This window comes from Sinocyclocheilus grahami, unplaced genomic scaffold (assembly GCF_001515645.1).
Source record: "Sinocyclocheilus grahami isolate Dianchi unplaced genomic scaffold, SAMN03320097.WGS_v1.1 scaffold722.1, whole genome shotgun sequence".
NCBI lineage: Eukaryota > Metazoa > Chordata > Actinopteri > Cypriniformes > Cyprinidae > Sinocyclocheilus > Sinocyclocheilus grahami.
The window spans coordinates 181,360-195,707 of record NW_015505901.1 but is presented as its reverse complement, the minus strand read 5'-3'; the positions used below and the strand labels follow the sequence as shown (position 1 = coordinate 195,707).

At 37.9% G+C, this 14,348-nt stretch overlaps 2 protein-coding genes across 3 annotated transcripts; both read left to right on the top strand.

The window, feature by feature from the left end:
• The first annotated feature begins 156 nt into the window (after nt 1-156).
• LOC107560371 (uncharacterized) lies at nt 157-6,727 on the top strand. The gene is made up of 18 exons (XM_016244529.1): nt 157-354; nt 452-516; nt 600-689; nt 776-897; nt 1,028-1,171; nt 1,499-1,570; nt 1,691-1,864; nt 2,140-2,236; nt 2,382-2,605; nt 2,695-2,860; nt 3,109-3,317; nt 3,404-3,521; nt 3,607-3,812; nt 4,125-4,242; nt 4,328-4,497; nt 5,362-5,459; nt 5,580-5,695; nt 5,787-6,727. Exons 1-18 carry the CDS (start codon nt 332-334, stop codon nt 6,725-6,727), a joined length of 3,153 nt encoding a protein of 1,050 aa, XP_016100015.1. The 5' UTR covers nt 157-331.
• A 1,531-nt stretch (nt 6,728-8,258) lies between these two features.
• On the top strand, nt 8,259-10,065 carry LOC107560377 (DNA repair protein XRCC3-like). 2 transcript variants are annotated; one of them, XM_016244535.1, is made up of 5 exons: nt 8,259-8,531; nt 8,636-8,790; nt 8,870-9,082; nt 9,211-9,257; nt 9,645-10,065. In XM_016244535.1, exons 1-5 carry the CDS (start codon nt 8,453-8,455, stop codon nt 9,889-9,891), a joined length of 741 nt encoding a protein of 246 aa, XP_016100021.1. In that variant the 5' UTR covers nt 8,259-8,452; the 3' UTR covers nt 9,892-10,065. The 2 variants fall into 2 exon arrangements, with proteins under 2 accessions (XP_016100021.1, XP_016100020.1); XM_016244534.1 differs by having other exon boundaries at nt 8,259-8,552.
• The last annotated feature ends 4,283 nt before the right edge of the window (nt 10,066-14,348 follow it).

Genomic DNA, 14,348 nt, shown 5'->3' with positions numbered 1-14,348 from the left:
GGTGTACAAATAAAAGCCTATTATTGACCAGCGACATGTTAAGGCTTTAAATACAGCTCTAGCGCACTCCAGAGGATGTCTGTGTAAAAACAGCATTACATTGTATGATTACTCCAGTGACACCTATTGGGGGCCAATGTCTCTACACAAGTGTTACTATAACAACCAAAATGGAGATTGATTGACACACCTGAGACTGATAACCAAGTCAGAGGAGCTCGGAGGAGAGTGACAGGACGATACAAATGAACCACAACTCTATTGGCTTCCCTCTCAGTAGCATATTGCTCAATTATATATATTTTTCTTTAGCTAGTGTTTTTGTCAAATCATGGATGTTAGCTTCTGCTTTGGGTAAGTTTCTGTGACCAGTTTACAACACATGAATATGCAAAGATGTAACACAACATATTGAATCACAAAACTGACACGCAGAACTGATATACCACAGGCTTCTCTTCATGTGCTTTCAACTGTGCGATGTGAAAGGAAGTTATGTTACCACTGATCCACAAGGTCTGTTTATAGTGATGAACAACATTTCAACATATAATAGTACATTGTTAAATCCAACGCTGTAATGAATTTTAATGCTGCAGGTGCCATTGAGACCGAATGTCGCGATCGATATTTCTGGGTGTCTGTTGATGTGGGCTTTGCAGGCCATGTCCCAAGATTTGAGGCTGTAGGTATGGTGCTATGGCTTGACAGTAATCTCTACCACAAATGATCACACATTATATTTTAATTCTCATATCAGTGCATATTTTTTAAGTTGAAAATGGAGTGCATATCATTAGTGAGGATCATGCACCCATGTGTGGCTACACATTGAACAACTTGAATGGCCGGGCATCTCTGAGAGCTTCCTATTTCTCCTGCCACACTGAAAACCAGGCAAGAGTTTCATTAAAACAAAAAAAGTCCAAAGACAAAACTGCATTGATTAGTTCTAGAACTATCAGATCTATGAGTCTTGATTATGGCTTTTTGAGAACATTGTTTTCTGTTGTATGATGTCTTGTAGAATGACAGCAACTTCCTTTTCAAGCTGAATGTTGTTTTGACTGACCATACGGGGATAGAGAAGAAATACTCTCTCACCGAGAACTGCACACTGCCCGTTGACTGGTCCTCAAAAGAGATCATCTGTGAAGAACACTACATAGAGGTAGGACTGGTCAAGGCAGGCAATGTAAATCCTGTGTGGTATGCAGTGTTGCTATTGTTAATTAAAACTATTAAAAACGGTTTCTGTTCATTTTAAATAAAGCTGGAGTAAAATATAAATATATTGGATGAAAATTAAAAACGAAAATTATTAAAACTGAAATAAAGGTAAACATAGGTATTAAAAAATAAGCACATAGGAAAATGACTAAAATTAGAATGAAAACTGAAAATATATAAATAAAAGCTAATTCAAAATATTAATAAATACTACAGTTGTACATTAATACTAAAGCTGGTCAGCAATATCTGGTTTTCTCTAAACTAGGTGACGGTGGCGAGAGATATACCCTGCAGATCTGATAAACACAACACTCCCTGGCTGGCTGCTCTTGCTTTTGTAAGAAATATTGACCCCTTTTTTTTTTCTTTTTTTTTTTTACATTTGACACTTTAATTGCATGTGTGAACTTCTAAGAATTTGAATTTCTTATTGCCAGCTCTGTATCTCCACTTGTAGGCCCAGAGATCTGCCATCTCCGAGTGGCAGATAATGTTCCTGAATCAGGACTTGCAGAGCTTGGATGCGATGTCTATCGCTGATGCCAGGCGAATGGGATACATGCTGGATTCCACTCCAAACAGGGTGGTCTTTCGCTCTGCCTACAATCAGACACATTCAACAATCACAGAGGCAGGTGAAACTAAAAGGGATAGTTCACATCAAAATTCTGTCATTATTTACACACCCTTAAGTCATTCTAAACCAGTATGACTGAAGTTCTTCAGTGGAACACAAAAGATATTTTCAAAAATGTCTCTGTATGTTTTGTACATATACTACCGTTCAAAGGTAAGATTTTTTAAAATGTTTAAATGTCTTTGTGAACTATCCCTTTAAATGTTAATTGTGCAGGTTCCACCATGATTTTAACATGAAGGCTGAAATCAGCTTTGTTGTTTCCTCAGATTGATCGCATTGCTGTAGAGGTGATTCATGCAACCGTGTTTTTCAGGCAGAAATGGGCTGTAGTGATGCTTGACACGTCTGCGGCATGTACGATAGGTAACTCCTTGGCCATGTTCAATTTCTGATACATTATATAGAAATGATTGTTGGTGAATTAAATGTACATATAATATCTTAATTGTAACTAACAATTCAGGCTGTCATACGCCATACTTTTCTCTCAGTGTTGCATATTTATCAGCCCCTAGCTCATTTGATGGAGTGATTTTGCATTGGAGAACTCCCAAAGTCATGACCCCGCTGGTGCAGGACTTCCCTGGGTTTGTAAGCAGGAGTATTGAGCTGGGTGTGGATGCTCGGCTCTTGGACGAGGCCACCAGGAAAGCCATGGGTTACGTACTTGGAGATGATGGGCAGGTGGTGCAAGTATCAGTGCCTTTTGGTGCACCAGGAGGTTCCAGAATGGTATGTACTGGACAAACCAATAACTAATGTTGTGTATTTATGCAAAAGAAAAAGAAAGAAAATCAATAATTGTGTCATGTTTGTTGCAGAGCTTAGTCGAAAATAATGTCTATAAAGAGAGTTACAAGGCTCTCCTGTGCTATGAGCACATCTATTCGCATGTGTTTATGGATGATAATGAAACAGAGACCAGACATCGCCAGCTACGAGTTATGGAGACACCACTAGTTCCTCGGATTCCTTTCGCTATAGATGGTGAGATTATTATTTTACCATTATACAATAGACTGATATTGATTTATGACTGATGCAGATTATTTTTCTGATAACCAATAACAGCTTATTGACATAACTAAATGCTACTTATTATAAAATACAAAAAATGTAATGTGTGATGATTAATAATACTTATTATTATTATTATTATTATTATTAATTAGTTTATTTGATCTAGATGATTGCAAATTTATTTTAGTCGTGTTATATTTTTTGCCCTCTAACAGAAACTGTGCCTCGTGAAGAAGTGTTCACTGTATATCTTGGTAGTTTTGCTTCGGATGTGGAGCTCATTGCAATCAAGCTGAATGAGAACAATCTGTCAGTAACGGATGCCATTCAACAGCATTACCTCATTACAAAAATTCCCCACATCAATGGGACCCATGGCTTCATTATTAAGGTTCCTTTTGAAGATAAATCTGTTAACAGAATGGTGAGGGTTTTTCTTTTATCTATCATTCCCACAGTACTATATTTATCTTATATTATTAAAAATAAAATCTAATTTCTAATTGACAGTATTTGGGTGAAGGACTTCTCCAGTACTCTGTAGAAATTAACTACACCCTAAATATCATCGAGCGAAATGACACATTTTTCCACCATGTCTCTGTTGTGGCACATGTTAATGATGCTTGTAAGTCTTAGGAGTTAATGACCTTAAATTACATAACATGCAAGTGACCAACAATCTAAGTTGTATTTGTTTCCCTCTCATTCAGTCCCTCCAGATGTCACTGCTTTCTGTACAGCACAGAGCATAATATTCAGAATAAATCATCCGAAGCAAGCTGGACTTTGGGAGGTCTGTGTGGGGCATCAAGCGCTCACATCTGACTTATCCAGACTGAAGGGATACATACTGAAAAACGACAGTCAGAGTATGACTCTGGAGGTCCCACTCTTCACATCGGGCTACATTTATGAGGCAAAGAAAAACATTTGTCGTTCAAGTAACATGTTGACTTTCATAATGTCATGGCAGTCTTGATTCAGATCTCCTTTTGTTCTTAACATTAGTATAATACATTTGAGCTATAACAGCATCTGAAAATAATTTTGGCAAAAAGAAAACAAATGGAAGTGTTTATAGGGTTATTTACTTTTGTGCATCCAAAAATTTATTTATATTAAAATAAATACTAAAAGTAATTTTAAAGAATAATTAATGTAAGTTAATAATTATCTTAAACCTAGAATATACTTTTAAACCTAATATTTTAGGTTTCTGTTTTTCCAGGACATCACATTGAGAAACTTTGTTGGCACTTTTGAAATTCTTATAAGAGACTCGAAGACTCTGGAGATTCACAAGAGAACAACAAAGAACTGTTACTTTCAGACTGAAGAACTAACAGGCAAGACACCATAAAATGCTAACAGGGTTTATAAGCTTTAAAATGTTACCTCTCCACTAATAAACAATCATTTCTATTGTTCTAGTGTGTTCCACAGATGGAATGATGACCGTGGTGGCAACTACTACAAAAACCTGGCCAACAGTGCCACCTAGCAGCACAACCCTTCTAGACAGAAGATGCAGACCCAAGGCAACTGATGAGACCAGGGTCATGTTTTCTTTTGGTGTGGATGCATGTGGAACTAGATTAATGGTAAATGCATAAATTGACCTTAGTCATATACAACCGACACACAAAAATCTGGGCTCGGTAAGATTTTTTTAAACATGTTTTTAAAAGAAGTCTCTTATAATCATCAAGGGGGCTGAATTTATTTGATCAAGAATACAGTAAAATGTTATAATTTAAAAATAACCTTTTTATATTTGCAGTTCTTACCAAATTTATTAGACCACCACCACCCAATGTAAGGTTTGTGCAGCAACTGCCCTAAACTAGCAGTATTAGTGACTGATTACAAAATCTTTTTTTGATTCTGTGAAGGTTAATCCACCAGTATGTATAAGCTCTTTTGTCATAGTTGTATTTGTAATGCTAAAATATGAGTATTGTTGTTATCCATGAATTTTCTAATTTACTGTTTTACAAGAAAGGCAGAAGAATAGTAAAACACTTTATTATAATTATTATTTTTTTTTATTCGGATGCCCAATTACAGTCAATAAATGTATTAAACACTGTACATATATTTGAATATATTTTATTTATTCAGTTTATTCCTATGATGCCAAAGCGTAATTTACAGCAGGTATTCGTCCGGTCAGGAGTGCCACATAATCCTTCAGAAATCATTCTGACATGCGGATTTGTCTTTTTTTTTTTTTTTTTTTTTTTTTTTTCCAGAATACTATGAATAGAAAGTTCAATAGGACAGCATTTATTTGAAATAGAAATATTTTGCAATAAATGTCTTTACTGTCACTTTTGATCAGTTTAATGTGTCCTTGCTGAATAAAAGTATTAATAAAAAAAAAAAAAAAACTTACAGGCCAAAAACTTTTAAGCAGTAGTGTATATCTATTCAGTAATGGATATGTAATCTGCATCCTTGTGTAGTTGGGTGACGGCTACATTGTGTATGAAAACGAGGTCATTTCTGATGGAGGTGTCATAATTGACCAGGAATCAGCCATTACAAGGGAATCAAAATTTAGGTATTTGTCAATATATGAAACTAGTAAATATGTGAAAATTGAATTAGGCGAAATACGATTGATCTTTGAAAACAAAAAAAATTCTGATCAGCTCCTTTTTTTCCCTTCTGAATATTTCAGGCTCACTGTGAGATGCTTCTATACACTTGACTCTGTTAAAAAGGTTTTTACATCCAGGTTGTTTGAAGGACCTGGATTTGGTACAGTCAAAATTACAGACACTACAGGTGTAAAAGGTTTGTACTAACACTTTCTATTACAGGAAAATTCATCAAAAGAATTGCTTTAATTTATTTTTTCTCTTTGTATCTCTGCATAACCTACAAGGACTACAAGGAAACCTTATCAACTCTCACGCAGCCTCTGTTTTTGACCCTAAACCGTGGCCAAACGACCTTCCTTATGAGCCTGGCAGAGGATGCTGTTCTACAGATGAGGAGGAGACACAGTTTCTGCAAAGAGGACTTCCACACCGTGCAGATCCCTCATCAAATCAAGGCAGGAAGACATCAGAACACGGTTACGACGCCAGCAATATTCCCTATCCACACAGACATGCCCAACACTTCAAGCAATCTGGTGTGCAGTTTAACCCTCAATCGATTATCAAACACAGTTCTGGTCCATCTCTGACACCTGCAGGGCAGCAGAACTCTTTTGATGGCTTGTTTAAAGACTACAGATCTTTCCTGGTTGACCTCCCACAGAAGACTCCTATGAAAAGGAGTGGTCAAGATCAAGACAATTTTGTGATGATTGGTGACGACAGTTCTGCTTCGGCTTTCTACAGAGGATCAAAAAATGCATCGCGCGTCATAAATGAAACCTTGCCTTCCATTTTATATTCTCTCATTGCCATCAGTAATCCAACAAACCACAATCCAAATAGCAATGAAGTGAGTGACCAGCTTTTCCTGAAAGAATACATGGACCATTACATTCCTGACGGTGATTTTCAACACGAGTTGATTAAAAATCCGTCTACAAAAGATTCTTCTCTCTACACTGAAAATATTATTTCTAAAAAACTTGAAGCAAGCGAAGGTGAACGGGGCCAAAAACATTTGGAAAGTTACATGCTTGCCACTGAAAGCAGTGCTCAGCCATTTAAAGAGCACGGATTGGAAAAAGTAAGCCTTTTAAATGTAGTAGGCGAGCACAACAATTTCATGCATGAAGATGACCTGTGTCGATGTCTGCTCCACCACAGCTCTTACACTGACGACTCATGCTGGCAGCAAGATCCAGCCCTGAGGAAGATAACATGAGCAGCATTACTGAACAAGAAACATTTGACTAGACACACATGATCTATTTGGTAACGTCAGTTTATTATTATTCAGATATTACAATAGGATACTTAATAAAATGATACAGAAACTTGCAATAAACTCGTGAATGATAAAGTAAACTACACTGCACGTCCAGACCGGGATTTGAACCCGAGTCTCCAGATCTCAAGCCTCCCCCAACAGTCCGCTTCGCTACAGAACGCAGTGCTCACTAACAACACCACACCTACTTGAGCCACTTTCACTGTCGTTCACGTATCATTTTTATTTATTATTCAGATATTACAATAGGATACTTAATAAAATGATACAGAAACTTGCAATAAACTCGTGAATGATAAAGTAAACTACACTGCACGTCCAGACCGGGATTTGAACCCGAGTCTCCAGATCTCAAACCTCCCCCAACAGTCCGCTTCGCTACAGAACGCAGTGCTCACTAACAACACCACACCTACTTGAGCCACTTTCACTGTCGTTCACGTATCATTTTTATTTTACATATTAGGGTTATCTTTATATTAAAATTATATCTATTGTATATTTCTAGTGTCTATAAACCTTGCTAAGCTAATGTTTTGATATGTGCACCACATGCTACCACATGAAAAGCTAGCTTGCATAAGACCTGTGATACAAATGTAAACATAATACAAACAGGCCATTTTATCGTTTATTTCATATCATAATGCCGCGCATAAATTGAAGACATTAACGCTAGCCTTCCTTCAATAGCAAGCCACTCACCGGTCAAAGGAAGTAACGTTAGAGACTTTAGATCAAACACTATCAAGCAATATCCAGTGTCCACCAGTCCTATTTATTCTCAGGTTTCACAAACTGCATTCACTGAGCAACATGTTTAAAAGGACTAAATTCATTTTTTTATGGTCATATATTTCATTTGATACATAACACCATTAATACTGTTACGATTTTCTACCCAACCGCGATACAACATTGCGGGCTGCTCTGAAAACTGAATATAGAGGGGTGGCCGCTACGCCACAGTTCTTCTTTTAGTTATTTTTGCTTAGTTTATTTAACTAATATGTGTCCTTTATGGCAGAATACAAATTTTAGGAAATATTAATGATAAATGTATCTTTTATAATCCCAGTTATTCGATTTAGTTAAACACTTTCATTCCAGACACCCCCATTTTGATAATGCACTGGTCCGGTGGTAGACCGCGGTCTTAAAGCGCGATAGTATGAAGGGAGTGTGTTGTTTAGCCGATATGCTATCGCACTCTTTCTCTTATTGGCTTGATAAAATAAAGTATGCCGCTACGCCACAGTTCTTCTTTTAGTTATTTTTGCTTAGTTTATTTAACTAATATGTGTCCTTTATGGCAGAATACATCTTTTAGGAAATATTAATGATAAATGTTTCTTTTATAATCCCAGTTATTCGACTTAGTTAAACACTTTCATTCCAGACACCCCCATTTTGATAATGCACTGGTCCGGTGGCAGACCGCGGTCTGAAAGCGCGATAGTATGAAGGGAGTGTGTTGTTTAGCCGATATGCTATCGCACTCTTTCTCTTATTGGCTTGATAAAATAAAGTATTGTTCGTTATATTTGCAGTCGCTTATCTGTCTTTGAAATATAAACAACACTAGGCTAAAAATAATACAATAGGTACTCGATTGAATTTAAGACTTTGATTTTGGCAGAGTTGCTGACCGGGAAGTAAATGTCACGTTCCGGACCCCTGGCCCTTGGAATCTTCCTAGCCTTCCTCCCAAACACCCCCCGTTACGGCGCCCCTGAACGTGAGATTACTGGGGTTGAAGGAGAGTTGATAAGAAAGAAATCATTTTGACAAATTTCTGCTTAACTGATGTATTAAATCACATTTTATATGGTAATTTAACAGGAGCTGTTTATATTTGCACTGAGGATTCTTTCCCTATCAAACGACTAAGGCAACTCATTGCCCTGCAGCCCCGGCTCAGAGCAGATCTGCCACCAGCTGTGATCCACAGTCAGCGTTTTAGCGACAACATCTACATCGAGCATGCAGTTGACCTGGTGAGACTGGCAAACATTTATAATAATAACCAGTTAATAACCATCAGAAAGCACTTAATGCTGGTTGATATGTGAGCAGGAGGCTCTGCAGGCGTGCGTGTCTCAGCGTGTGCCCGTGTTGCTGAAGCGAGGGCTGGTCAGACTGCTGGTGCTGGACTCTGTGGCGGCTCTGTTTCGCAGTGAGTTCCAGGCTGATGAGGCTGTACAGAGGTCACGCCACCTGCTGGCCTTTTCCAACACACTTCACCGCCTGAGTCATGAATATGGTGCACCTGGAGTCTGCGTCAACCAGGTTAGACTGGCATCTCATTTCTAACACCTAATCAGAAATGCTATACAATATGTTCTGCGAACGCCATTGATCTTATCTTGTGAATTTAAAAACATAGAAATTGTTCTTATGCTATTTCTCTGCTCCAGGTTACAGATGTTGTGGACGGACCAAATCCAGGACGGTGCGACTATGGGTGAGTGTGTTTGTGTCAGTTTAGCCAGCAGCAAAACGGCCCATATACAGTGGCAAGAAAAAGTATGTAAACCCATTAGAATTGGCTGGTTTTCTGCATTAATAAAATGTCATCTGATCTTCATCAAATTCCCCAAAACACGATGTGCTTAAGCTAACAACACATAATCAACTCTCATCTTTCATGTCTTTTATTGAACACATCCCAGTAAATATTCACAGTGCCTTAAGCATATTGTGCTTTTCTATACTTGGTGATTTAGAAAGATCCGATTACATTTTATGCTCAGCTCATTTCAGAAGGTTTGGTGTAGTTACAAAACTGGACCAATCATATTTAGAGCTTCTGAAGCTCTATAGTAAGTCGTTTATAACTTATCATACACAGGCTGGTGGGCAGTAAGGTGCTTCCTGCATTGGGCATCGCTTGGGCTAACCAGGTAATGGTGAGACTCATGCTCAAGAGACTGGTGGGGCAAGTACAATCAGACAGCCGAAGCAGTGCTCCTCGAAAATTAGAAGTGGTTTTCGCCCCACACCTCCCTCGAGTGAGCTGCCTGTGTGGGGTTTGGGAAGAAGGAGTGAGAGGGATCCCTGATGACCACTCGGACCTGCAGCCACCGGGCTCTTTATGATGAATTATCGGCAGAAGGAGCAGATGGAGAGGACTACATTCACCACAACATGGCAGTTAACAGCTGCTAATGGACATAAATGTTCATGAAGAACATTTGAATGTTTTTGTGATTTTTGTGTAGAATGGCTAAATTTTTGCCATTTGAAATTAATGCACATTATTATTAATATAAAAATAAATTATAATTATTATTATCCCTTTGATACACAGAATAAATATTTTCCTTAGATAGATGTTGTCACAGTTTTAATACATATAGTTACAAGCAGCCATAAATAAGGTGAATAAAAGCCTAATTGTCACCTCACAGCTCCCCTTGAAGAGAACAGGGCTGTGTTTCCCAAAAGCATCGTAAGCCTACGTAGATCATAGATCCAATGCCACCAATGGCCTCTACGATCTACTTATCTCACGATGTTTTTGAGAAAAGCAGCCCAGGTTGCTTTGTTCTCCCATATCAGAAAACAAAGTAAATTAAATTTGCTTTATAACTGTCTGGAGTCCAGTCACTCTTCGATCAATCTATCAAAACTAGGACAGATAGCGTTAGTTAGGCTATGACTTGATTTTTAATTGTTCTAGCTTATTTTAAATGCTTTTTAAAATTTGTAATCATTTTAAGTCATCTTGAGGCCCTCGTGGAAATTTTCTGAGGTCCCCTAATGAGCCTCGGCACCCTGATTGAGGACCACTGCTAGATATTGCTGACATTTCAACTATCAGAAACACATAGAGTAGAGTTTGAGATCTCTTCAGAGACCGACAACGTGAGATTACTGGTGTAGAAGGAGAATTGAGAAGAAAGCAATAGTTTTGACAAATTTCTGCTTAACCGAGTATTAAATCACATTTAAGCAGTGAAGAGAACAGGTTGTTTTGTTCTCCCATATCAGAAAAAGCAAATTCAATTTGCTCTATAACTGTCTGGAGTCCAGTCACTCTTCAATCAATCTACTGACCTACAACACTCAAAACAAGGACAGATAGTATTAGTGGAGACTAGGCGATGATAAACAGAGAGGCAAATACTGCATTTTCTTTCTTCTTTTTTCCCGGAGAAATGTACTGACTTTTTCTACAATGTTTTCATGCCATGGTGTGCCCCAGTAGTAAACACTAAGAGTGTGGCAAGAAGGGTTATGTGACAATGTAAAATAAAAATTTTGACATTTCAATTTATTTAATGTTGCACATGATCCTTCTTAACATGAAATCAGTGTTTTCTATTTGGGGAAAGTTGTTAGGAGTCACTTGTGACTATGTATGTTGTGTTGAAAGCCATCGTCAACAGCAGAGGGGGCTGAAATCCAACAAAACTCACTGTGTACATGCCACATGGGATTGCCCTGATAGATCTCATTGACAGTGTGGCTTGGCTTGCCTCTGAAGTGAAGGAGGGGCAGATAGAGCAATGATAACAATGACTGATCCACAACAAGAATGAAAACCTCGAGGGATGGTAGTGATCTTCGTGGTTGGCGTGAGACGATGAAATAAATATGCCTTATTTTAATAATCTAAACACTACTTGTTTTAATATCTGAGTTTCACTCAATGGGCCAATGTTTAACATCACCTTATTAGCTATGCTAACCGAATTAACGGCACTGACTGCCATTAAAAAGTTCACATGTATTCATATTAAAAACACTACCGTTCAAAAGATTGTGGTCTGATTTTTTTTTCCGAAAGAAGTCACTTGTGCTCACCAAAAACAGTACAAACTAATATTGTGAATATAACTGTAAAAGTGTCAAATGTATTGTTTAAAATAACTTTTTTCTATTTTAAATATATTTCAAAATGTACTTTGTGATGCAAAGCTGAATTTTCAGCATCATTACTCCAGTCTTCAGTGTCACATGATCCTTCAGAAATCATTCTAATATGCTGATTTGCAAAAAAACATTTATTATTATTATCAATAATATTAATATTCAAGTTAAGTTAAATGTATTGTCATTCCACTATATGTGAAGACATACAAAGGAACAAATATTGAAAAGCTGTGCTGCTTAATATTTTTGTAATAATTATTTATATTAATACTTTTTTTCTTTTTATTCTTTGATGAAAAGAACGTTTAAAAGAACAGCACTTATTTGAAGGAGTAATCTATTTGTAACATTATAAATGCCATTTAATGCATCCTTGATGGATAAAAGTTTTCGTTTCTTAAAAAGAAATGTACGAAAGAAAGGTATGAGTACCCAGTTTGTACATGGAGCTCCTATGTTTTCCTCTGCTGCCTTTCACATCACTTCATCAACTGATTTATGAAACATGCTGGGTCTTATGAGAGTACTGACCCAACACTGCGGCCCAAACCACATTGCAGATCTGTGAAAACCCCTGAGTCATCCAACTCCATTTCACACTGTTTTTCACAGTACATTTAAAACAGGATTTTGCAATGTACATCCTCTTCAGTTCCACATTTCAGTGCAAAAATGCATGGCAGTGATTAAAGTCCAGCTACACAGAAAGGGGTTTTTGAATAGGCCTATAATCCTGTGAAGCTACTTAACACACACACACATGGAGCTAGTCTCTTTATCAACATCAGAAAATAATGAATGTTAGTGCACATAAACAAACGCACTCATATGCAACTACATGCTGTGAGCAACTACACTCGCCTTTGAGCTCGTCCTGTCACCATGGCGACGATCACATGGGCTGTCTGTCCCAGATTGTTTGACCACCCCCACCCTCGGCAAGACAAGCTCCATCTATCGCACTGCAAACTCAACTACCCCCCCCCCCCATCCCCCCCCCAAACACACACACACACTTTCCTCCTTCCACTCAGCTGTTTACTGCCGCGCTGATGAAAACCTTGTTATGTAACTCCGCCGGTCTTAACAGGCTACACACAGACAGGCTTTCAGAATACATGCATAACCGCCCACATCTGCCACCATCTTCAAAATGACTGCCAGGCTTTGAGAGCTCCTCACACATCAAGCAGTCTTAACCCGGACTCTGGTTTGTCAGGCAGGCGTCTGTTAGTATGCATCCCACATCTATTCGTCTCAGCCAGGGCATCAGAGAGATGGATGCAGTGACTGCAGGTTGCAAGGCCCTCTCTCTCTGTCATACAAAACATGCATATACAGCCATCTTGGGGAACAGGAGTAGATTGAGGAGAAAAACGGATTCTTGGGTTGAGGCCTGAAGAGAAATACATGTATGTGGAAATACATGCTGAATATTATATCAAAGTAAGACATAGGAACACATACAAGGTTACACACCATGATATTACCCCCCCCTTCCCTCCTTTTTATGAATATACACACACACACACACACACACATAAATATTAGACAATACTCTCACTATTTATTTATTTACTTATTTACAAAAAAATGCCTCATGGAATAGATTTTTAGGGGCATATTTACAAGGCTTTTTCCGTTTTTTTTTTTAACCAATTCTCACTGTTCCCTACAAAATCAAATCAATACTGTCGCAGTTGATTTTCTTTCTCTTTTTTTCGTTTTTGTTTTTGGTAATACATTTCACTGTTTTAAGGAGTTGATTGTGCACTGTCACATTTAGTGCTTTAGAAGATGATTTTTCTTTCTTTCATATTAGCTACACATTCAACAACACTGACTTCAGAGACAGTAAATATAGCCTACAGGTCATTGTGTTGTTCGCAGAGGAGCTAAATCCTTGACTTTATGGCCTAGAATAGAAAAATATATTAGACAACAGGTAAAACAACTTGAGGAATTCATTTCAGGAATTAATTGAAATATCAGTTACATTTTTGCCCTGAGCTCTGGTTAATTTCTGACCTTACCAAGAGCTTTCAATTAGGATAGCACATTTACAATGTGCTGGCATCAGTAGACAAATTTTACTCAGACACAGAAACAGCTTTTCTGAGGAGTTTGGGAAAATCTGACTTATTCCTAGAATATTATCACGTCCCAGCTCCCATCAAATGAGTCACAGCCGCACCCAGATTAGCTCTTCAAAACCACAGATGTGAAAGAATGAGGTCATAAAGTATACACACAGTATGTGTGATGAATATGAAAGACAGTGATTAGTACAAAAGTCAAAAAGAATAATGAGAGTCTGAATAAGGCTTTTATGGCAGGAGACAGGCAGCAGCTGGTCGGTTACTAAGACTAGCAGGATTAGTCCTGCGCCACTGGCCCTCAGCTGCGCCACAGAATCTTTCTCCAGGAGCTCTGAACTCCACCTGGCTCAAATCATCATTTTTATCATATCATTTTTGTCAAAATATACAAATTTCATGTAACAATTATTGTGATAACGCATACTGTACCTAAATACAACTTGTTAACAATATTGGTCTACACAGAAACAGAGAACCGATAACAACTCAGTGTCTGGCATAAGAGAGCAAAAACATGCTTGCTGGTTCAACATATTAGTCATTTATGACACTGTAATAGAGGAAGCAAATGTAAACAA